A 22783-nucleotide genomic window follows, 5' to 3' on the forward strand; every position below is an offset into this window, starting at 1 on the left:
AAGGAGCAAATTATCCCCAGTCGAGAACCACTGAAACTGGGATCTCTAATTCTAAGAGGCTTATTACATTTAGAGAAATGCTTATGACATACACAAGTATAGGGTACAAAAAAGGGAGAAAAAAGGAAGTTGTCAATACTTCTTTGGGGATGAGTAAGCACAGAAAAAATCTCCATAGAAAAGGAGACATTAAAGCTGGATCCTTAAATAAGGGCATTCCTGGCATGGAAAAACAGACTGGTTCCAAATAGGAAAAGGAGTATGTCAAGGCTGTGTAGTGTCACCTTGTCACCCTGCTTATTTAACTTACACGCAGAGTACATCATGAGAAATGCTGGGCTGGATGAGGCACAAGCTGGAATCAAGATTTTCTGGGAGAAATATCAATAACCTCAGATATGCAGATGACACCACCCTTATGGCAGAAAGTGAAGAGGAACTAAAAAGCCTCTTGATGAAAGTGAAAGAGGAAAGTGAAAAAGTTGGCTTAAAGCTCAACATTCAGAAATCGAAGATCATGGCATCTGGTCCCATCACTTCATGGTAAATAGATGGTAAACAGTGGAAACAGTGGCTGACTTTATTTTTGGGGCTCCAAAATCACTGCAGATGGTGACTGCAGCCATAAAATTAAAAGACACTTGCTCCTCGGGAGAAAAGTTATGACCAACCTAGACAGCATATTAAAAAGCAGACATTACTTTGCCGACAAAGGTCCATCTAGTCAAGGCTATGGTTTTTCCATTAGCCATGTATGGATATGAGAGTTGGACTATAAAGAAGGCTGAGTGCCAAAGAATTGATGCTTTTGGACTACAGTGTTGGAAAAGACTCTTGAGAGTCTCTTGGACTGCAAGGAGCTCCAACCAGTCAATCCTAAAGGAAATCAGTCCTGAATATTCATTGGAAGGACTGATGCTGAAGCTGAAACTCCAATACTTTGGCCACCTGTTGTGAAGAACTGACTCATTTGAAAAGACCCTGATGCTGGGAAAGATTGAAGGCAGGAGAAGAAGGGGACAACAGGATGAGATGGTTGGATGGCATCACCAACTTGATGGACTTGAGTTTGTGTAAACTCTGGGAGTTAGTGATGGACAGGGAGGCCTGGCGTGCTGCAGTTCATGGGGTCGCAAAGAGTTGGACACAACTGAGCGACTGAACTGAACTAAACTGGCAGGTGACAAAAACATGAAGGTAAGATACCAAATCCAATATTAGCAAAATTTTGAGGCTCTGAGCCTGAGCACCTGGGTGGTTGGCAATGGTATTAATGAAGATGAGAAACACTGGAGAGACAGGATGCTCAATTTGTGGGTTTGCAAGACAACCAGTAGTTCTCAGAAATGCAAGTAGAAAGTCTTCCTCCAGTTTTCCACAGGTAGCTATCAGTCTTAACCCAGACACACAAATTAATATACACTATAATACTCAAGTCTATAAATGGAAAGCTTAAAAACATTAGCTCCAGTTACATAAGGAATCTGCTCCATAGCATGTGCCTAGAATACTTCTCTTTTAATATTCTGATCATCTTCACCCATCCCTTGTGGATTCTCAGAAAAACAACAACCTTTCTAATCTAGAGAGATGTTATAGAATTATATGTCAGCCATTTTTCATTTTATAAGTGACAAAATTAAGGCCATAGAGATTAAATGACTGGGCCAAGGTCACACAACTAGGTGGCTAAACCAAGGATACAGCATGGGTTTCCAGGGAGATGAGCTCTGCACCATAATACCTGTACCTAGAGGTCCTTTTATGCAGACCTTACCCTATCTCCTGTGGGAATTACACCTGATCCAGCCTAACTCTCCAGTCTTCTCAGAGCTTAAAATAGCCCAGTTGCCAGAGAATTGCTTATGTACCTTGAGCTCCATGGAAGAGGGAATGGGGTGAAAGTGAGTCTTAGAACACCACAGTAGACTCCAATGAGTAAAATTCACTTCCCCTTGGGTTTTTAAGGCCCCAGTGGAAATCAGTAACTTGGCTTAGTTTTCCCAGGCAGGGAGCCAGGGAAGAGCAGGCCCATCTACAAATACAAGAAATAAGGATAAAAAAGAAAGGGAAATGAGAAAAAATGTTCAAAATAAGGTACAGACACGGGTATCATCACAGTACAGGTACCAGCAACTCTTGAGACAGATGAGCTTCAGTCAAATGGATAAAAAAGGAAATCTTAGAAGTGAAAATAACATTAAGTTATTTGTATGTGAGGCAATATAGTCTAATGACTAAAAGCACAAACTCTGGAATTTGACACTTGTTCACGCCTGAACTTGGCCTCTCACTAGTTGTGTAACCCTGGGCAAATTGTCTAATCTTCTGCAGTCTGCTTTTCTCATTTGTTGAAAACAAAACAAACAAAAACCTGTAGACCTTTAAAGACAGTTAAGAGGGTTAAAAAGGAAATATATAGGTACACACACACACACACACACACACACACACACACACACCCCAGTGTCTAACACAGATGAGCAGTAACAGAAGGCAATTAGGCAAACTCCTAGTTTACAATATAGAACCCAAGTGGAGGGCTCTCTAAAACCTTAGAGGACTCTTCCAATTACTCATACAGCCTCAGAGAGATCACAACTAGCCATCCCAGTGGTATATCCAGAATGCTGGAGTGAGAAACTTGGCAGATCTTCTTCCCTATGAAACATTTAACTGGGAAAAAATATTTTTAAAAAATCACTTAAAGTCTCTCAACATTGTCCTAAGGGCATATAGCAAGTACAGCAACACTCATTCAAGAAAACACTCTATTAATAAATCTAAGTTAGAATTATGAGTCTGTAGCTTTTGGCAATGATCTGATTCCTTCTCCCATCCCCAGTTCCATGTTATAGAAACTCTATTATGGTCACTTCACCCCATTTCTCTACCCAGCCTCTACTTGTCTGATGGAAACACTACACCAAGTATAGCCATGAGAGGACTGGAACCTGACCTGAACATCTTAGCTAGTTCATAGGCAGAGGTCCCACGGTGGGACAGGCAAGCTGAAAAGACCAGTAGCTACCACTCTTCCCTTCTAGCACCTGCCAGGGATGTCACTCTAGGGAAGCAGGCCACTATCACTGTGCTGAGCTCCTGGGAACTCCCAGGGAAGAGGTAAGCCAGGTGGATGAAGTTCTTAACCAGGAACAAGGTTCTTAACCAGGGTGGTGATTTTATTTGGAACAGAAAACAGAGAATTCCATACCTGAGGATGTTGTTGCAAATGATGGAGAGCTTGGGAGATACTGATACTTCATGATACTGGGAGTTTCATGATACTGCTAGCAATAAGCTAAATGGAAGAACAATCAGAAAAAACAGCAACAACAACAACAACAAAAAACAGAAGGAGAAATAACAACCAAGAAAAGCCCTCCCTGGATCACAACAAACCCTGGGTTTGGGAAGGCTATATGCACATGTTCCTACTTAGAAACAATTGAAACTGGACATGGGTCAGATTGAAAACATTTTCCAAGCTGCACACAGATCCCTCAACAAAGGGCAGAGGCCCTACTGGCACAAGAGGCTTAAGTGCAACCTCTAACCAAATACTGGCTGTAAAATAAGCTATTCTGACACAGTGGAAAATACTATTAAACTGGGCTTAATATTAAAATCATACGCATCCTCACAAGCTGGAACACTGTGTGCATGTCCAAGGCTGTGACCTCTCAAGACTGATTGGAGAAGAGATGTTCAAGCTACTAGGCCCTGACTGAACCCGGGGCAAAAACATAATTCATTAGTTTTAATAACAGCCCTTAAACAACATAAATACCCAACAATAAGGGGTAAAAATATAACTGGCTAAGGGGACCTAAGCACAACCTTTGACCAGTAAGTGGCTTGTACAGACCTCAGGATGACACCTAGAGAGCCAGACTAAAGGGAAATAAAAGCAGTGTGAATAGGGACATCTGAATCTGTACACTTCGGGAGAAAGAGACTTCACAGAGTTAGTAAAACTAACTCATTAAGCAAATGAAGGACAAAACAATAAAAACAACATCAACCTCCAGTGGGCAGTGGAGAAGGAGCAAGAATCAGTATTCAGAATTGCTAAAATACATTATTTAAAATCAGTTTTAAACAACAACAAAAATAAATGGGACATGAAAAGAAGTAGGCAAGTGTGACCAATACACACACAAAAAAGCAGGCAAGAGAAACTGCCTGGAGGGGGTTAGTTGTCACGGACACAGACTTCGAAGCAGCTATTATAAACATGCTCAAGGAACTAAAGAATTAAAAGAAGGTATGACAACAATGTTTCATCAAATGGAGAATACCAATCAAAAGACAAAAATGAGAAAAAAGGCCAAAAGTTAATTGTGGAGTTGAATGGCAAAACCAGTACAATATTGTAAAGTAATTAGTCTCTAATTAAAATAAATAAATTTTTTAAAAAAGAGGAAAAAAAAGTAAAATAACTGAAAAGAAAAATTCAGTAGAGGGACTCAGTAGTATATTTAAGCTATCAGAAGAAAGAACTAATGAATTTAATGATAGATTGATACAGATTATGCAATCTGAAGAAAGGAGAGAGGGGGGAAAGAGAGGAAGAAAATAGGCAGAGCCTCAGAGAAGTGTGGGACATCATTAAGTGCACCAACATACTCATAACCGAAGTACCAGAAGGAGAAAAGAGCAAAGAGAGGGTAGAAAATATACGTATAGGAAAAAAAAGTTGAAAATTACCCAAATTGATGAAAAATATTAATCTATAAATGAAGTTCCACAACCTCTAATCAAGATAAAAGGAAAGAGTTTCCCACCTAGATACATCAAAATCAAAACACTGAAAACTGGAAACAAAGATAAAAATCTTGAAATCAGTAATAGCAAAATGACTTGTCACGTAGAAGCATAGCTCATTTTACTGTCCTTCTCATATACTGCATTTTTCTTTTTAACAAACTGAAGGCTTATGGCAATCCTGTGTTGAGCAAGTCCACTGGTGCCATTTCCAACAGCACTATTTTTTAATTAAGGCATGCACATTTTTTAGACATACTGATACTACCCACTTAATGGACTATCAGATCAGATCAGATCAGTCACTCAGTCGGGTCCGACTCTTTGCGACCCCATGAATCGCAGCACGCCAGGCCTCCCTGTCCATCACCAACTCCTGGAGTTCACCCAGACTCACGTCCATTGAGTCAGTGATGCCATCCAGCCATCTCATCCTCTGTCGTCCCCTTCTCCTCCTGCCCCCAGTCCCTCCCAGCATCAGAGTCTTTTCCAATGAGTCAACTCTTAGCATCAGGTGGCCAAAGTATTGGAGTTTCAGCTTTAGCATCAGTCCTTCCAAAGAACATCCAGGACTAATCTCCTTTAGAATGGACTGGTTGGATCTCCTTGCAGTTCAAGGGACTCTCAAGAGTCTTCTCCAACACCACAGTTCAAAAGCATCAATTCTTTGGCGCTCAGCCTTCTTCACAGTCCAACTCTCACATCCATACATGACCACTGTAAAAACCATAGCCTTGACTAGATGGATCTTTGTTGGCAAAGTAATATCTCTGCTTTTGAATATGCTGTCTAGGTTGGTCATAACTTTCCTTCCAAGGAGTAAGCGTCTTTTAATTCCATGGCTGCAATCACCATCTGCGGTGATTTTGGAGCCTAAAAAAATAAAGTCTGACACTGTTTCCACTGTTTTCCCATCTATTTCCCATGAAGTGATGGGGCCAGATGCCATGATCTTCATTTTCTGAATGTTGAGCTTTAAGCCAACTTTTTCACTCTCCTCTTTCACTTTCATCAAGAGGCTTCTGCCATAAGGGTGGTGTCATCTGCATATCTGAGGTCATTGATGTTTCTCCTGGCAATCTTGATTCCAGCTCGTGCTGGAATTATCCTTCAATTAAAAATAAATAAACTAAAAAAAGGATCCGATGAATTTTCAGGGCAGGAATAGAGACACAGACCTAGAGAACAGACTTTGGACACAGCAGGGTAATGAACTGTTGTTTAGTCGCTCAGTCACGTCCGACTCTTTGAGACCCTATGGACTGCGGCACACCAGGCCTCCTACACCATCACCAAGTGGGATTTATCCCAGGAATGTAAGGTTGGTTTAACATCTGAAAATCAATAAATGAAATGTATCCAATTCAATGGGGAAAAAGTAGTCTTTTCAACAGGTAATGCTAAGACAAATGAATAACCACAGCAAAAGAACAAAGTTGGATTCCTACTTCACATCTAAAATTAACTCACAAACCTAAATGTAAAAGCAAAAGTTATAGAACTCTTAGAAGAATAAATAAAAATAAGAATAAAACAGGAATAAATCTTTGTGACCTGGTTTCGGCAATGGTTTCTTAAATATAACAGTAAAAGTACAATCAACAGAAAACAATTAGAGGAACTGTGCTAATTCAGAATTAAAGACATTTCTGCAGGAAATACTACCATCAAGAAAGTTTAAAAAAAAAAAAAAACACAAAAACAATCCATAGAATGAGAAAGAACATTAGTAAATCACACTGATAAGAGACTTGCATCCAGAATACATGAAGAGCTTATGCAATTCAATAATAAAAATTCAACTAGCACAATTAAAAACTGGGCAAAGTGATTCCCCTGGTGGCCCAGGGGTTGAGAATACACCTGCCAATGCAGGGGACACAGGTTCAATCCCTGACCCAGGAAGATTCCACACGCCAAAGAGCAACTAAGCCCGTGGCCACAACTACTGAGCCCACGTGCCTAGAGCCCATGCTGTGTAATAAGAGAAGCCACTGCAATGAGATGCCGATGCTCTGCAACCAGAGAGTAGCTCCCACTCGCTGCAACTAAAGAAAGCCCACACACAGTACAAAACCCAGTACAGTCAATAATAAATAAACAACTTAAAAAAACTGGACAAGGTTTCAAATAAATATTTCTCTGAAAAAGATGCACAAATGGCAAACAATAACATGGAAAGGTGCCCAAAATCATTAGCCATTAGAGAAGTGCAAACGGAAACCACAATGAACATCACTTCATACCCACTAGAACAGCTGTAACCAAAAAGGCAGAAAACAAGTTCTGACACATATGTATAAAAATTAGAACACATGAGTGAAAATGTAAAATGGTGTGGTCAATTTGGAAAACAGCTTGGCAATTCCTCTGAAAGTTAAACAAAGAGTTATCATATACACAAGCAATTTCACTCTTTGGTATATACTCAAGAGAAATAAAGTACATACAAAAAACTTACACATGAATGTTTATAGCATTATTCTTAATAGCTGAAAGGTGGGAAAAAATTGTTCATCAGTTGATCTATGGATAAATAAAATACAGTATATCTATAAAATGGAAAATTTTTCAATAATAAAAATGAATTAAGTATTGAACATGCTACAACGTGGATAAACCTCAAATACATGCTATGTGAAAAATTTCAGTCACAAAAGAAAATACTAGTGTATTACTTCATTCATGTGAATTATCCAAAAAAGGCAAATCCATAAAGACAGGAAATAAATTAGTGGTTGCCTGGGGCTTAGGTAGGAAAGGGATGAAGCATGACTGCTGATGAGTATAAAGTTTCTTCAGGGGGTGATGAAATGTTCTTCAGTTAAGATTGTGCTAGTTCTGTGAACATTAAAAACCACTAAAGTGTAAATGGGTGAGTCATTATGATATGGGAATTATATCTCAATAAAGATTTTTTTTTTGGCTGTGCCCAGTGGCATGCAGAACCTTAACTTCCCATCCAGGGATCAAACCTGTGCTCTCTGCAGTAGAAATGGGGGGTCTTAACCACTGAACCACCAGGGAAGTCCTGATACCTCAATGAAGATGCTTTTTTTTTTAAATTTATTTTATTTATTTTAATTGGAGGCTAATTACTTTACAATATTGTATTGGTTTTGCCATACATCAACATGAATCTGCCACGGGTGTACACATGTTCCCCATCCTGACCCCCCTCCCTCCTCCCTCCCCGTACCATCCCTCTGGGTCATCCCAGTACACCAGCCCTGAGCATCCTGTATCATGCATACTTGGACTGGCGATTTGTTTCACATATGATATTATACATGTTTCAATGCCATTCTCTGAAATCATCCCACCTCGCCCTCTCCCACAGAGTCCAAAAGACTGTTCTATACATCTGTGTCTCTTTTGCTGTCTTGCATACAGGGTTATCATTACCATGAAGATGCTTTTTAAAAGCTGACCATCTGCTTCTCTACTGGATGTTTCTCTTGGCATTAGAGAAGGTCAAAAGTTTTTAGAAAAGCTCAACTTTTTTTTTTTTTATCAACTACAGTTAACCCTTGAACAATACAGGTTTTAACTGCACAGGTCCACTTACACATAGATTTTTTTTCAATAGTAAATACAACAGTACTACATGATCTGTAGTTGGTTGAATATGCAGATGCAGAAACTCATGGATACAGAAGAACCAAAGCATATATGGAGGGATGACTATAAGTTCTACGCAGATTTTTAACTGTGTGGAGGGTTGGTGCACCAACTCTACTATAGTTACTTTGCCATAGGAAAACTGTCCATGAATACATGCATAGTCCATGAACAATCCATTACTGATCAGTGGCTCACTGTTGGCTGCTTATACATTCCTGATCTAAGCATTTATATTGTCTGATGAAGCTGAGCCAGAGTGCTGCTGAGTAAAGACAGAACTCCATCCTAGACAACTCTTTATATTAGAGGCCTTGGGTTCTGTTAAAATAACTACTTGAAATCAATTCAATGTGCAAGACTCTGTCCCCTATTTCATTAATTTTAAGAAGTTCTGTTCATTGAGGCCACTTGAAAGAAATCATAACTTTGTGACCTATTTATATATATTGCATTCTCTACAAAATGATACTAATGTTATACTAGATAGAAATTATTAAGTGATTCAGTTCATAAGTATCATGGACCAATAGTAGATGCTTCATTTTAAAAAGTGACACTTTCAGAAAAGAGAGGGAGAAAAGGGGAGAAAAAAAAGTATGAGTAAAGCACTCATGAAGCCAATGAAATGGAAAATGATTCTTTCTTTTTATCACCCAATTATAATGTGAACCATGCACACTATAATCAGTTATGTCACATGGCATTAGTTTTATAATGAACACAGCAAATTGACTTGAAAAAGCAAACCATACCTTCTGGGGGCGTTCCAATGCTGCTGCCAAGACCCAAAATAGCCATCTTGTGAATCCTCGGCTCCAGCATCACAGCAGATTCCTCTCCCCTCTCCCAGTGGGGTATTTTGACAGGCTCCAGGTGGACGTTCTCCAAGCCATCTCCCTTCAGGTTTTGCTGCATGATCTCGATGGCTCTTTCTAGGTTCTTGGAGCCACTTAGTCTGGGCCCAACAGTATCAACCAGAAGTGCCAGCCGCTCATAGGATCTGTTCTGGGCTTTACCATAAACAGTAAGGTTGATGATTGATTTAGCAACATCTCCATAGTGGGCTATTTCTTCTTTGATTTCTTGAAAAGTCCTGTGAGAGGGGCCATTCCCATATATAGCTTTCCCAGAGGCCAGGGGTAAAAGGTGAACAACACCGACAAACATGAAGAGAAGGAACTTCATTGTTTTTCCAGTCAGTTTTCTTCCTAAAATCATCTGTGTAAGGAAGAAATGTGTGTTAGGAGAAAAGAATCTCACAACTACCTGCCCATAACCCAGGGACTGCTTTTCAAATAGGAAAAACTGGTACCCTTATCAACTGGTACCCAGTTTCCATCAAATTCATAACTCCCAGGAATGAAGGAAAGAGACAGCAGTTGTCCTTATTGATAGCTTAGCATTTATTAAAACCACAAATCACATATTACCTAGAAATCAGTTTAAAATCTGCCAAAAGATTATAACAGGAAGATAACTAGGAAAGAGAGGAAGAAATAGTGGTAACAGTGATAGGAATGTGCTGTGCTGTGCTTAATCATGTCCGACTCTTTGTGACCCCATGAACTGCAGCTTGGCAGGCTCCTCTGTCCATGGGATTCTCCAGGCAAGAATACTGGAGTTGGTTGCCACGCCCTCCTCCAGGGGATCTTCCCAACCCAGGTCTCCTGCATCGCAGGCAAATTCTTTACCGACTGAGCCACCAGGGAAGCCCAGTGATAGGGCTAGGGCAGTGTTATCTGCTACCCCTTTTTCTGAACAGTAGTAGTGCTCAGTTGTGTCCAGCTCTTTGCAACCCCATGGACTGTAGCCCCCCAAGGCTTCTCTGTCTATGGGATTGGAGTGGGTTGCCATTGGCTTCTCCGGGGGATCTTTCTGACCCAGGGATCGAACCCACATCTCTTGCATCTCCTGCATTGGCAGGCAGATTCTTTACCACTAATGCCACCTGGAAAGCCCTTCTTCTAAACAGAATATGACCCAAATCCATTTCAGAGTTCCCTCTGCCTGAAAGGCCTATTGGAACTCATCCTTTGAGGCCCTTTCACATGTTACCTTTTCTTGATCCTCTCCCTAACCCTATCCCCTCCACATCCTTTAATCCTCACAACTCTATGAGACAGTTTCTTATTATTACCTTCATATTAGAATTGAGGATTCTGAGATAGTGAGAGATTAAGTAACTTTCCAAAGACACACAAAGACTTTCTAGCTCTAGAGACCATGATGTAAACAGTGCTACTCAAAGTATGGTTTGTGGACCAATGCCAGTCCACAGCTGTTTTTCCACAAAATATAAATACAAAGATTAAGAATAAACATATTCAGGGCTTCCCTGGTGGTCCAGTGATGAAGGATCCACCTTGAAATGCAGGGGGCACGGGTTCTATCCCTGGTCGGGGCACATCCCATGTGCTGCAGGGGAACTAAGCCCATGAACCACGACTACTCCACAACTACTAAGCCCGTGCTCTGGAGCCACCAGCTGCAAGTACTGAGCCCACATGCTGAAACTACTAAGGCCCAAGCACCCTCAACCCTGTGCTCCTCAACAAGAGAAGCCACCCCAGTGAGAAGCCTGGGCACCGCTAGAGAAAGTCAGAGAGCGGCAACAAAGACCGAGCGCAACCGAAAATAGAGTAAACACACTTAGTGCTGTGCAACACAGTAGCTAATAGTCTAATGAGGTGATTACAATTTAAATTAAATTAAATAATCAGCTTCTCAGTCACACTAGCTGCATTTCAAATGCTCAGTACCCACATGTGACTAGTGGATGTTGCATTGGGCAGCACAGCGAGAACATTCTATCATCATAGGAAGTTCCACTGAATAGCACTAGCCCAGACACCTTTATAGACAATTGACAGAACAACGGTGTATTTGTCAAATCTAGTAACTAGAAAATCGTACTTTCCTTTGTATAACTCATTTTATTTTTCTAATTCACTATTATATTTTGCAAAAGTATCAGTCTGAAACAAATTCTAAATTTAAGAATCTGGTCCTTCATGACAGATATTTTGAGAAGCATAGTCATAAACTACTATAAGAATAAATTCCAGATTCAGACAGACAGCATACAAGGCCTCTCAAAATATGGTTCCAACAACCACCTCAAGCTCATCTCTCCACCTGCCCCTCTAGAGTGCACACGTTTCACTCTCATTCTCATTTCTTCTCTCTCCCTCTCTCTCTCTCACATGCACCGACACATGTACATCCCTAAGCTTTGAGAAATTGAGCACCTAAAGTGTGGCTAGTCCAAACTGAGATGTTTTGTACATGTAAAACATATACCTGATTTGATCTTTAAAATCAACTACTTCATACTTAAGTATGAGCAAACAACATAAATATTTCAGATATACTGGATTAAATATATTATTACTAATCTCACCTTTTTCTTTTTACTTTTTAATACGGCTATTAGAAATTTTTACCTTATATAACATTTATATTTATAATTAGCAATATTCTACCTACACTGAAGTGGACCCTGTTCTTCAAATACCCAGGTCCTTTCATAACTCTGGGTCTCTACTTACATTTATTCCCTTTTATTGCAAGGACCTTCCTTCTCTCTTTTTTTTTTTTTAATTTTATTTTTAAACTTTACATAATTGTATTAGTTTTGCCAAATATCAAAATGAATCCATCACAGGTATACATGTGCTCCCCATCCTGTACCCTCCTCCCTCCTCCCTCCCCATACCATCCCTCTGGGTCGTCCCAGTGCACTAGCCCCATGCATCAAGTATTGTGTATCAAACCTGGAGTGGCATCTCATTTCATACATGATATTTTACATGTTTCAATGCCATTCTCCCAAATCTTCCCACCCTCTCCCTCTCCCACAGAGTCCATAAGACTGTTCCATACATCAGTGTCTCTTTTGCTGTCTCATACACAGGGTTATTGTTATCATCTTTCTAAATTCCATATATATGCGTTAGTATACTGTATTGGTGTTTTTCCTTCTGGCTTACTTCACTCTGTATAATAGGCTCCAGTTTCATCCACCTCATTAGAACTGATTCAAATGAATTCATTTTAATGGCTGAGTAATACTCCATTGTGTATATGTACCACAGCTTTCTTATCCATTCATCTGCTGATGGGCATCTAGGTTGCTTCCATGTCCTGGCTATTATAAACAGTGCTGCGATGAACATTGGGGTACACGTGTCTCTTTCCCTTCTGGTTTCCTCAGTGTGTATGCCCAGCAGTGGGATTGCTGGATCATAAGGCAGTTCTATTTCCAGTTTTTTAAGGAATCTCCACACTGTTCTCCATAGTGGCTGTACTAGTTTGCATTCCCACCAACAGTGTAAGAGGGTTCCCTTTTCTCCACCCTCTCCAACATTTATTATTTGTAGACTTTTGGATCGCAGCCATTCTGACTGGTGTGAAATGGTACCTCATAGTGGTCTTGATTTGCATTTCTCTGATAATGAGTGATGTTGAGCATCTTTTCATGTGTTTGTTAGCCATCTGTGTGTCTTCTTTGGAGAAATGTCTATTTAGTTCTTTGGCCCATTTTTTGATTGGGTCGTTTATTTTTCTGCAGTTGAGCTGTAGGAGTTGCTTGTATATTTTTGAGATTAGTTGTTTGTCAGTTGCTTCATTTGCTATTATTTTCTCCCATTCTGAAGGCTGTCTTTTCACCTTGCTGGTAGTTTCCTTTGATGTGCAGAAGCTTTTAAGGTTAATTAGGTCCCATTTGCTTTTATTTCCAATATTCTGGGAGGTGGGTCATAGAGGATCCTGCTGTGATATATGTCAGAGAGCGTTTTGCCTATGTTCTCCTCTAGGAGTTTTATAGTTTCCGGTCTTATGTTTAGATCTTTAATCCATTTTGAGTTTATTTTTGTGTATGGTGTTAGAAAGTGTTCTAGTTTCATTCTTTTACAAGTGGTTGACCAGTTTTCCCAGCACCACTTGTTAAAGAGATTGTCTTTAATCCATTGTATATTCTTGCCTCCTTTGTCAAAGATAAGGTGTCCATATGTGCATGGATTTATCTCTGGGCTTTCTATTTTGTTCCATTGATCTATATTTCTGTCTTTGTGCCAGTACCATACTGTCTTGATAACTGTGGCTTTGTAGTAGAGCCTGAAGTCAGGTAGGTTGATTCCTCCAGTTCCATTCTTCTTTCTCAAGATCGCTTTGGCTATTCAAGGTTTTTTGTATTTCCATACAAATTGTGAAATTATTTGTTCTAGCTCTGTGAAGAATACTGTTGGTAGCTTGATAGGGATTGCATTGAATCTATAAATTGCTTCGGGTAGTATACTCATTTTCACTATATTGATTCTTCCAATCCATGAACATGGTATATTTCTCCATCTATTAGTGTCCTCCTTGATTTCTTTCACCAGTGTTTTATAGTTTTCTATATATAGGTCTTTAGTTTCTTTAGGTAGATATATTCCTAAGTATTTTATTCTTTCCGTTGCAATGGTGAATGGAATTGTTTCCTTAATTTCTCTTTCTGTTTTCTCATTATTAGTGTATAGGAATGCAAGGGATTTCTGTGTGTTGATTTTATATCCTGCAACTTTACTATAGTCATTGATTAGTTCTAGTAATTTTCTGGTGGAGTCTTTAGGGTTTTCTATGTAGAGGATCATGTCATCTGCAAATAGTGAGAGTTTTACTTCTTCTTTTCCAATTTGGATTCCTTTTATTTCTTTTTCTGCTCTGATTGCTGTGGCCAAAACTTCCAAAACTATGTTGAATAGTAATGGTGAAAGTGGGCACCCTTGTCTTGTTCCTGACTTTAGAGGAAATGCTTTCAATTTTTCACCATTGAGGATAATGTTTGCTGTGGGTTTGTCATATATAGCTTTTATTATGTTGAGGTATGTTCCTTCTATTCCTGCTTTCTGGAGAGTTTTTATCATAAATGGGTGTTGAATTTTGTCAAAGGCTTTCTCTGCATCTATTGAGATAATCATATGGTTTTTATTTTTCAATTTGTTAATGTGGTGTATTACATTGATTGATTTGTGGATATTGAAGAATCCTTGTATCCCTGGGATAAAGCCCACTTGGTCATGGTGTATGATCTTTTTGATGTGTTGTTGGATTCTGATTGCTAGAATTTTGTTAAGGATTTTTGCATCTATGTTCATCAGTGATATTGGCCTGTAGTTTTCTTTTTTTGTGGGATCTTTGTCAGGTTTTGGTATTAGGGTGATGGTGGCCTCATAGAATGAGTTTGGAAGTTTACCTTCCTCTGCAATTTTCTGGAAGAGTTTGAGCAGGATAGGTGTTAGCTCTTCTCTAAATTTTTGGTAGAATTCAGCTGTGAAGCCGTCTGGACCTGGGCTTTTGTTTGCTGGAAGATTTTTGATTACAGTTTCAATTTCCGTGCTTGTGATGGGTCTGTTAAGATTTTCTATTTCTTCCTGGTCGAGTTTTGGAAAGTTGTACTTTTCTAAGAATTTGTCCATTTCTTCCACGTTGTCCATTTTATTGGCATATAATTGTTGATAGTAGTCTCTTATGATCCTTTGTATTTCTGTGTTGTCTGTTGTGATCTCTCCATTTTCGTTTCTAATTTTATTGATTTGATTTTTCTCCCTTTGTTTCTTGATGAGTCTGGCTAATGGTTTGTCAATTTTATTTATCCTTTCAAAGAACCAGCTTTTGGTTTTGTTGATTTTTGCTATGGTCTCTTTTGTTTCTTTTGCATTTATTTCTGCTCTAATTTTTAAGATTTCTTTCCTTCTACTAACCCTGGGGTTCTTCATTTCTTCCTTTTCTAGTTGCTTTAGATGTAGAGTTAGGTTATTTATTTGACTCTTTTCTTGTTTCTTGAGGTGTGCCTGTATTGCTATGAACTTTCCCCTTAGGACTGCTTTTACCGTGTCCCACAGGTTTTGGGTTGTTGTGTTTTCATTTTCATTCGTTTCTATGCAAATTTTGATTTCTTTTTTGATTTCTTCTGTGATTTGTTGGTTATTCAGCAGCGTGTTGTTCAGCCTCCATATGTTGGAATTTTTAATTGTTTTTCTCCTGTAATTGAGATCTAATCTTACTGCATTGTGGTCAGAAAAGATGCTTGGAATGATTTCTATTTTTTTGAATTTACCAAGGCTAGCTTTATGGCCCAGGATGTGATCTATCCTGGAGAAGGTTCCGTGTGCACTTGAGAAAAAGGTGAAATTCATTGTTTTGGGATGAAATGTCCTATAGATATCAATTAAGTCTAACTGGTCTATTGTATCATTTAAAGTTTGTGTTTCCTTGTTAATTTTCTGTTTAGTTGATCTATCCATAGGTGTGAGTGGGGTATTAAAGTCTCCCACTATTACTGTGTTATTGTTAATTTCTCCTTTCATACTTGTTAGCATTTGTCTTACATACTGCGGTGCTCCCGTGTTGGGTGCATATATATTTATAATTGTTATATCTTCTTCTTGGATTGATCCTTTGATCATTATGTAGTGACCTTCTTTGTCTCTTTTCACAGCCTTTGTTTTAAAGTCTATTTTATCTGATATGAGTATTGCTACTCCTGTTTTCTTTTGGTCCCTATTTGCATGGAAAATCTTTTTCCAGCCCTTCACTTTCAGTCTGTATGTGTCCCCTGTTTTGAGGTGGGTCTCCTGTAGACAACATATGTAGGGGTCTTGTTTTTGTATCCATTCAGCCAGTCTTTGTCTTTTGGTTGGGGCATTCAACCCATTTACATTTAAGGTAATTACTGATAAGTATGATCCCGTTGCCATTTACTTTATTGTTTTGGGTTCGAACTTATACACTGTTTTTGTGTTTCCTGTCTAGAGAATATCCTTTAGTATTTGTTGGAGAGCTGGTTTGGTGGTGCAGAATTCTCTCAGCTTTTGCTTGTCTGAAAAGCTTTTGATTTCTCCTTCATACTTGAATGAGATCCTTGCTGGGTACAATAATCTGGGCTGTAGGTTATTTTCTTTCATCATTTTAAATATGTCTTGCCATTCCCTCCTGGCTTGAAGAGTTTCTATTGAAAGATCAGCTGTTATCCTTATGGGAATTCCCTTGTGTGTTATTTGTTGTTTTTCCCTTGCTGCTTTTAATATTTGTTCTTTGTGTTTGATCTTTGTTAATTTGATTAATATGTGTCTTGGGGTGTTTCGCCTTGGGTTTATCCTGTTTGGGACTCTCTGGGTTTCTTGGACTTGGGTGATTATTTCCTTCCCCATTTTAGGGAAGTTTTCAACTATTATCTCCTCAAGTATTCTCTCATGGTCTTTCTTTTTGTCTTCTTCTTTTGGAACCCCTATGATTCGAATGTTGTAGCATTTAATATTGTCCTGGAGGTCTCTGAGATTGTCCTCATTTCTTTTAATTCATTTTTCTTTTATCCTCTCTGATTCATTTATTTCTACCATTCTATCTTCTAATTCACTAATCCTATCTTCTGCCTCTGTTATTCTACTATTTGTTGCCTCCAGAGTGTTTTTAATTTCATTTATTGCATTATTCATTATATATTGACTCTTTTTTATTTCTTCTAGGTCCTTGTTAAACCTTTCTTGCATCTTCTCAATCCTTGTCTCCAGGCTATTTATCTGTGATTCCATTTTAATTTCAAGATTTTGGATCAATTTCAATATCATTATTCGGAATTCTTTATCAGGTAGATTCCCTATCTCTTCCTCTTTTGTTTGGTTTGGTGGGCATTTATCCTGTTCCTTTATCTGCTGGGTATTCCTCTGTCTCTTCATCTTGTTTAAATTGCTGATTTTGGGGTGTCCTTTCTATATTCTGGCAGTTTGTGGAGTTCTCTTTATTGTGGCTCTTCCTCGCTGTGTGTGGGTTTGTACAGGTGGCTTGTCAAGGTTTCCTGGTTAGGGAAGCTTGTGTCGGTGTTCTGGTGGGTGGAGCTGTATTTCTTCTCTCTGGAGTGCAATGAAATGTCCAGTAATGAGTTATGAGATGTCTGTGGTTTTGGGGTGACTTTGGGCAGCTTATATCTTGAGGCTCAGGGCTGTGCTCCTTTGTTGCTGGAGAATTTGCTTGGTATGTCTTGCCCTGGAACTTGTTGGCCCTTGTGTGGTGCTTGGTTTCAGTGTCGGTATGGAGGCGTTTGATGAGCTCCTGTCAATTAATGTTCCTTGCGGTCAGGAGTTCCCTGGAGTCAGGGTTTGGACTTAAGGCTCCTGCTTCTAGTTATCGGTCTTATTTTTACAGTAGTTTCAAAACTTCTCCTTCTATACAGCACCACTGATGAAACATCTACATTAAAGATGAAAAGTTTCTCTACTGTGAGGGTCACTCAGAGAGGTTCACAGCATTACATGGGGAAGAGAAGAGGGAGGAGGGAGTTAGAGGTGACCCAAATGAGATGAGGTGGAATCAATAGTGGAGAGAGTGGGGTAGCCAGTAGTCACTTCCTTATGTGCACTCCACAACTGGACCACTCAGAGATGTTCACGGAGTTATACAGAGAAGAGAAGGAGGAGGAAGGAGACAGAGGTGGCCAGAGGGATAAAAGGGGGGAATGAAAAGGAGGGAGACAGATCCAGCCAGTAATCAGTTCCCTAAGTGTTCTCCACCATCTGGAACACACATAAACTCACAGAGTTGGGTGGAGTAGAGAGGGGTTAGGGAGGAGACACGGGCAACCTGGTGGAGAAAAAGGAGAGTCCAAAGGGAGAGAGAGCAGTCAAGCCAGTAATCTCGCTCCCTAGTGAAAAATGTGTCCTGAAGATTGGGTTCTTAAAGGTACAAAATGGGTAACAAATACATAAAAGCAAAAAGTAAAAATCTAGAGTAGAGTTTGGAATTTCAAAAATACGATGTTAAAGAAAAGAAAAACGAAAAGAAAGAGAGAAAAAATGAACAAAGAAAAACAATCAAGGTCGCAAAAATTATAAAGAAAATACAGGTACAAAATTGATAACTAATACCAAAAAGCAAAAATTAAAAATCTAGAGTAGAGTTTGGAATTTCAAAAATACAATGTTAAAAGAAAGGAAGAAGAAACATAAAGAGAGAAAACAAACAAACAAAAACAATGTCGCAAAAATTATAAAGAAAATACAGGCACCAATTTGATATCAAATACAAAAAAGTATAAATTAAAAATCTAGAGTAGAGTTTGGAATTTCAGATATACAGTGTTATATAAAAGAAGAAGAGAATGAAACAGAAAAAAAAAAGTCACAGAAATTATAAAAAAAAAAAACTGTAGGTACAAAATTGATAACATATACCAAAAAGCTAAAATTAAAAAACTAGAGTAGAGTTTGGAATTTCAAAAATACAATGTTAAAGAAAAGAAGAAGAAAAAAAAAAAAAAAAGGTCAAAAAATTATAAAATATATATATATATGAAGTTTGCTGAAGAAGAAAAAAATAGGGTCTTTTTTTTTGCAAAGTAATAGGTTATAAAAGTGAAAATTAAAGGAACAATAGAGGACTTAAAAATTTTTTTTTAATTAAAAAAAAAAGAAAGAAAGAATGATCGTAAAAATAGTAAAAATATATCTAGGACTTTCTCTGGTTTTGTTGTATGGTGGGTTCAGTTCATTTTTGGCTAGTTCCTTGGTCCGACTTATATTTCTCAAGATCTATAGGCCCCTTCCCATGTAGTCCGTAGTAACCACGGGGTTTTAATCTATTGCCCGTAGCTTCCAAGGTGTTTCCCTCTGTTATAACTTCTTCTGTTTGCTGGTCTCTTCAGTGTCTGGCTTCTGCCCTGACACAAAGGGGACGGTGGGGGAAACTTTTTTTTTTTTTAGGCTCACTTGTTCAGTCACGCTATGGGGAGGGAGGGAGGGATGCTGCAAACAATTAACACTGGCGTGCGCTCGCAGTGCCTCAGCCACACTGGGTCTGCCCCCGCTCATGGCGCATGTAGCCTCCCTGCCCACACTGCTCGGGCTCTAGGTTGTTCCGCCGAGAACAATCCGAGGCCGGCCCTGGGCTGCATGTACCTCCCAGGTCCAAGCTGCTCAGGTTCAGGTACTCAGGTAGTCCTCAGAGGCACAGACTCAGTTGGGCCTGCGTTTTGTGCTCTTCCCAGGTTCGAGCAGCTCAGGTGATGAGGTGTTTGGTGAGTGCCAATGCTGTGACTTATCGCCTCCCCGCCACTCGGTTATCTGGGTGTAAAACCGGCGTACCTTCTCAGGCAGATGTTAACCGTCCAGACCCCCAAGAAGTTTTAGTTAGCAAAGAAGCCTGCTTACAGTTTTATAGATAATGTCTCTCTGGGGCTGCGATTGCCCCCTTCCGGCTCTGTCTGCCTGTCACCGGAGGGGGAAGGTCTGCAGCCGGCTATCTCTGTTCAGTCCTTTGTTCCGTGCGCGGGCCTGGCGGTGTCTTAGGTTGCGGCTGGCTTTTTGCGTGGTAGATATCCCACAGTCTGGTTTGCTAGCCCTTATTATTTCGCTCAGATAGTGCTCAGGGTATTCAGGCCAGATTCTTACTCTCAGCGATGCAGCCGGCGCCGCGCCTCCCTGCCCAGCCCTCACTTGCTAATGGCATGTGCAGGCGTCTGTGCTGCTTCTCTGCTGGAGGAGTTACCGTAGGGCTCGCAACCTGCAAGTTTTAATTGTTTATTTTTTCTCCCTGTTATGTTGCCCTCTGTGCTTCCAAAGCTTGGCACAGATTCGGCATTGAGAAGGTTTCCTGGTGTTTGGAAACTTCTCTCTTTTTAAGACTCCCTTCCCGGGATGGAACTCCGTCCCTCCCTCTTTTGTCTCTTTTTTTGTCTTTTATATTTTTTCCTACCTCATTTCGAAGAGTTGGGTTGCTTTTCTGGGTGCCTGATGTCCTCTGCCGGCATTCAGAAGTTGTTTTGTGGAATTTACTCGACGTTTAAATGATCTTTTGATGAATTTGTGGGGGAGAAAGTGTTCTCACCGTCCTACTCCTCCGCCATCTTGGCTCCTCCCCCACCTTCCTTCTCTTCACCCTGCTCCCTTTCTGTCACATATTTATATTCACTCTTCAATCAGAATACATTAAAAATCACCTCTTCTATGGGGCCTTGCCAAACAATACCCCAGAGGTATATGCATCATTTCTGTGTGTCTACCATAACTAACTCTGTGTGTGTGTGTGTGTGTGTGTTAGTTGCTCAGGCATATCCAACTCTTTGGATATGACTCCATGGACTGTAGTGTGCCAGGCTCCTTTGTCCATGGATTTCTCCAGTCTAGAATACTGGAGTGGGTTGCCATTCCCATCTCCAGTGGATCTTCCCGACCCAGGGTTTGAATCTGGGTTTGCTGCACTGCAGGCAGATTGTTTACCATCTGAGACATCAGGGAAGCCCATAATTAACTGTATTATTAACTAATATATTTGTTTATAAATCTGTCTCTCCTGCTCTCAAAGTCAAGCAGGGTAAATTACTCATCATTTCATCATTATATCCATACATAAGCACTCAATACTTTTTATGAAGGAGTTAATAATTCTTTAATCTCCCTAAGTCTCAGCCTCCCTAGAGTACGAGAGTACTTGTCTTTGCCTCCTTCACAAAGAAGCTATAGGAATTAAAAACTTGATATCATATTTAAAATTATTTTGAAAAATTATAAAACTATACATTGCTGCTGCTTCTCTTTCATTATAACTACAGTTGACCCCTGAACTACAGTTGATCTGGTGTGAGCTTCCCAGGTCCACTAATAGGCAGATTTTTTTCTGATAAATACTACAGTAGTACAAGATCCAGGGTTGATTGAATCTGTGTATGCAGAACCATGGATCCAGAGGGCTGACTGTGGGATTTCAGGGTCCACCATGGGTCCTAGAACCAATACCTCTCCTTGTTCAAGGGTCAACACATAGGTTTTTTCATTTCTACAGGTACTATACTGATGCTTGTGTTAAAAGTTAAATTTCATTAAACCATCAAAACATTTCACCAGATTGAAATTTATAAGAAAAGAAAAAAAGAGGTTCATAAGTTATCTATTAATTAGCACTAACCACAAGTATCTACTTCTTATTAAAAAAATCCTCTAAGCCTTCTGCAAACATTAATTAATGATTTCATAATATATTTCTAGTGATGGATTAGAATCATATTATGACAACACTGTAGAGATACCAGTGAACTTAGGGATCCCTAGTCCATACCCTCCTTTTATAGAAAGTTAATCAAGGCCTGTGATGTAATTCCCAGGCAGCTGACAAGCCAGCAACTACAATCAACCAGGTAAGTGGTCCAACTAGCACATACTTCCTAAAGGATTAAGAATGATTTTCTTATAGGAAGGGCTTCCCTGATAGCTCAGTTGGTAAAGGATCTGCCTGCATTGCAGGAGACCCTGGTTAGATTCTTGGGTCAGAAGGTCTGCTGCGGAAGGGATAGGCTACCCACTCCAGTATTCTTGAGCTTCCCTTGTGGCTCAGCTGGTAAAGAATCCACCTGCAGTGAGGGAGACCTGGGTTTGATCCCTGTGTTGGGAAGATCCCCTGGAGAAAGGAAAGGCTACTCACTTCAGTATTCTGGCCTGGAGAATTCTACTGGTATAGTCCGTGCAGTCACAGAGTCAGACAAGACTGAGCCACTTTCACTTTCTTATAGGGAATTATATGCATTAACATATAATAGAAATTCAGTGAAGGATACCTAAAGGCAGTCTGAGAAGCAAATACACATAATAAAATATATGTATATAGAGTAGCACCAGAACAAAGAGAACAAAGGGGATCATGAAAAGCTACAGAAAAGACATAATATCTCAAGACAGGCTCAAGAAATGGCTGCTGCTGCTAAGTCACTTCAGTCGTGTCCGACTCTGTGCGACCCCATAGACAGCAGCCCACCAGGCTCCTCTGTCCCTGGGATCCTCCAGGCAAGAATTCTGGAGTGGGTTGCCATTTCCTTCTGCAATGCATGCATGCATGCTAAATCGCTTCAGCTGTATCCGACTCTGTGCGACCCCATAGACAGCAGCCCAGCAGGCTCCTCTGTCCACAGGATTCTCTAGGCAAGAATACTGGAGTGGGCTGCCATTTCCTTCTCCCCAAGAAATGGCTACAGAAGCAGAAAAAAATGAATGGCATCCCTATCAGAAGGCCACCAGAACATCATCTGTTCGTCAATCCTGGTTGTCCAGAAAATAATGGGGCCTGAGTCTATCATCTTTACATCTTTTTGCATATATGTCAACTGAATTAATAGGTAACACATCATTTTGATAATAATTCTTAATGCTTCTTAACATGGTCAGTTAAATAAATTTTGACATTAAAAATGATATAATTACTTTAAAACATAATTCAGTATCTTTGAGTATTGTTCTGAGTACCTTAACTTCACTGTTTCTTTAAATCCCACAAATGCAATAAATGCTTATTTTTAAAAGTAATTTAAATTTTTTTCCCCAATGGATCAGTTTTTCCCTGAGTATAAAATTTTCTAAGATCTAAGGCACAA

General features: G+C 39.6%; 1 protein-coding gene across 6 annotated transcripts in view; it reads right to left on the minus strand.

Annotated features, from left to right (window-relative positions):
- Positions 1-22783, minus strand: part of CPQ (carboxypeptidase Q) — a 585754-nt gene that overhangs the window by 425471 nt on the left and 137500 nt on the right. For all 6 annotated transcript variants that reach the window (XM_061439307.1, XM_061439306.1, XM_061439305.1 and 3 more), the window contains exon 2: positions 9144-9609. In XM_061439307.1, coding sequence (XP_061295291.1) covers positions 9144-9609 — 466 coding nt within the window. The remainder of the gene's footprint in view (positions 1-9143; positions 9610-22783) is intronic.

This window comes from Bos javanicus, chromosome 14 (genome assembly GCF_032452875.1).
Source record: "Bos javanicus breed banteng chromosome 14, ARS-OSU_banteng_1.0, whole genome shotgun sequence".
Lineage (NCBI taxonomy): Eukaryota > Metazoa > Chordata > Mammalia > Artiodactyla > Bovidae > Bos > Bos javanicus.